Source organism: Talpa occidentalis, unplaced genomic scaffold (genome assembly GCF_014898055.3).
Source record: "Talpa occidentalis isolate TD23 unplaced genomic scaffold, MPIMG_talOcc4v2.1 talOcc4.8, whole genome shotgun sequence".
NCBI classification, from domain to species: domain Eukaryota; kingdom Metazoa; phylum Chordata; class Mammalia; order Eulipotyphla; family Talpidae; genus Talpa; species Talpa occidentalis.
Genome location: NW_023605194.1, coordinates 116,152,937 through 116,154,759, shown reverse-complemented (window position 1 = coordinate 116,154,759; position 1,823 = coordinate 116,152,937). Strand labels below are relative to the sequence as shown.

General features: G+C 79.0%; 1 protein-coding gene across 1 annotated transcript; it reads right to left on the bottom strand.

Annotated features, from left to right (window-relative positions):
• Positions 1-443: 443 nt before the first annotated feature.
• On the bottom strand, positions 444-1,548 carry PABPC4L (poly(A) binding protein cytoplasmic 4 like). Its single transcript, XM_037497775.1, is given in 3 exon segments — positions 444-562; positions 565-768; positions 771-1,548. Coding segments are annotated over 3 exon segments (1,101 nt in total).
• Positions 1,549-1,823: the final 275 nt, after the last annotated feature.

Below are 1,823 nucleotides of genomic sequence, written 5' to 3'. Positions count from 1 at the left end.
AAGCGCCGTCGTTCCTCCCGGGCAGGCGGCCCGCGCTCCGCGGCGCAGCACCCGCGTCGAGCTGCACGTTGAGAGGCAACGCGGCGTCCACGGGCGTTTCCGGCGTCCGCGCACATGCAGGGACACCCCGGACGGGCATCAGCAACGTTTAAATCAAAGAGAACTGAGGCGAGAACGGAGAACCTTGTGCGTGAAGCCCACGCGGCGGCGCCCGTCTTCGCGCCGTCGCCCTCGCCTCGGGCCGTCGTGCGGCTTCGCGGGCTCCGGGTGAGGAAACGCGCCTCGCGGTGTCTCTCGCCGCGGACGCCGGAGTCAGGGCCGCGCGCCGCCCGCCAGGCAGCGCCGAGGGAGAGGGAGGGAGGCCGGGCCGCGCGCGCGCGCGACGCCTCCTGCCCGCGGGACCCGAGTCGCGGCGCCCAGGCCGGGCCGGGCCGGGGGGCCCGCTAGGGCCGCTGCGCCAGCGCGATGCTGAGCGGCCGGGAGCCGAGCAGGCGGCCGTTGAGCGCGGCCATGGCGCGGGCGGCGTCCTCGGGCGCGCAGAAGCAGACCAGGCCGAAGCCCTGCTGCGCCCGTCCTCGCGCATGACCGTGGCGCGGCGGACGGCGCCGAAGGCCGCGAACTCGCGCCGCAGCCGCTCGTCGTCCACGGCGGCGTCCAGGTTGCGCACGTAGAGCGCGTCGCCCCACGCGCGCCAGGGCCGCTCCCGCCGCCGCTCGAAGGCCTGGCGCAGCTCGGCCCGCCGCTCCGCCGGGCGCTGCGCGCGGCCACGACCAGCCGCCGGCCGCCGAGCGCCTGGCCGTGCATGGCCGCCACCGCGCGCCGCGCCGCCTCGGGGCAGTCGAAGCGCACGAAGCCGAAGCCGCGCGAGCGGCCGCGGGCGTCTCGCACCACCTGCGCGCTGCGCGGCCGGCCGAAGGCGCCGAAGGCCTGCGCGAGGCGCGCGTCGTCCACCGCGGCGCCCAGGTTGCGCACGCACACGTCGGTGAAGTCGCGCGCGCCCGGCAGCTCGGCCGCGCGCGCCTGGCGCGGCTGGAAGCGGCCCACGAAGAGGCGGCAGCCGTGCAGGCGCGCGCCGTGCATCTCGGCGATGGCGCGCTCGGCCGCGCGCGGGCTCTGGAAGTGCACGAAGGCGAAGCCGCGCGCGCCGCGCTCGTCGCGCACCACCTTGGCCGACAGGATGCGGCCGAAGGCGGAGAAGCGCGCGTGCAGCGCCTTGCCGTCCACCGAGCGCGCCAGGTTCTTGATGAACACGTTGCCCTCGCCCGAGCGGCGCAGGCGCGCGTCGCGCTGGGCCCACATGAGGCGCATGGCGCGGCCGCGCAGCTCGTCGAAGTTCATGGTGTCCAGCGCCGCCTGCGCGTCGGCCGCGCGCAGGAAGTTGACGTAGGCGTAGCCCAGCGAGCGGCGCGTGGCCAGGTCGCGGCACACGCGGATGGACAGCACGGGCCCCGCGGCGCTGAACTTGCGGAACAGCAGGTCCTCCGTCACGTCGGCGTGCAGGTCGCCCACGTACAGCGAGGCCTGCCGGTACTTGGGCGGCACCTGCATCTCCGCGGCGCCGCCGGCCGGGCCGGGCCCGGGTCACGCCGCGAGGGGCTCAGGCCGGGCCGCGGGGGGGGGGGGCGCGAGCGGGCCCCGCGCCGAGCAGGCTGCGCCCCCGCGGGCCGCGGCGGCCGCCGGAGGGAGCGCTGGGCCGGTCCTCGCCTCGGCGGCCTGCGGGCGGCGGGGGGCGGGCGCGCGGCCCGGGAGAGACGCGGGGCCGGCCGCCCGGGCCCGGGCCGGGAGCGCAGGCCGCGGGTCACCGGCGCGGGGCGGCGCCCGCA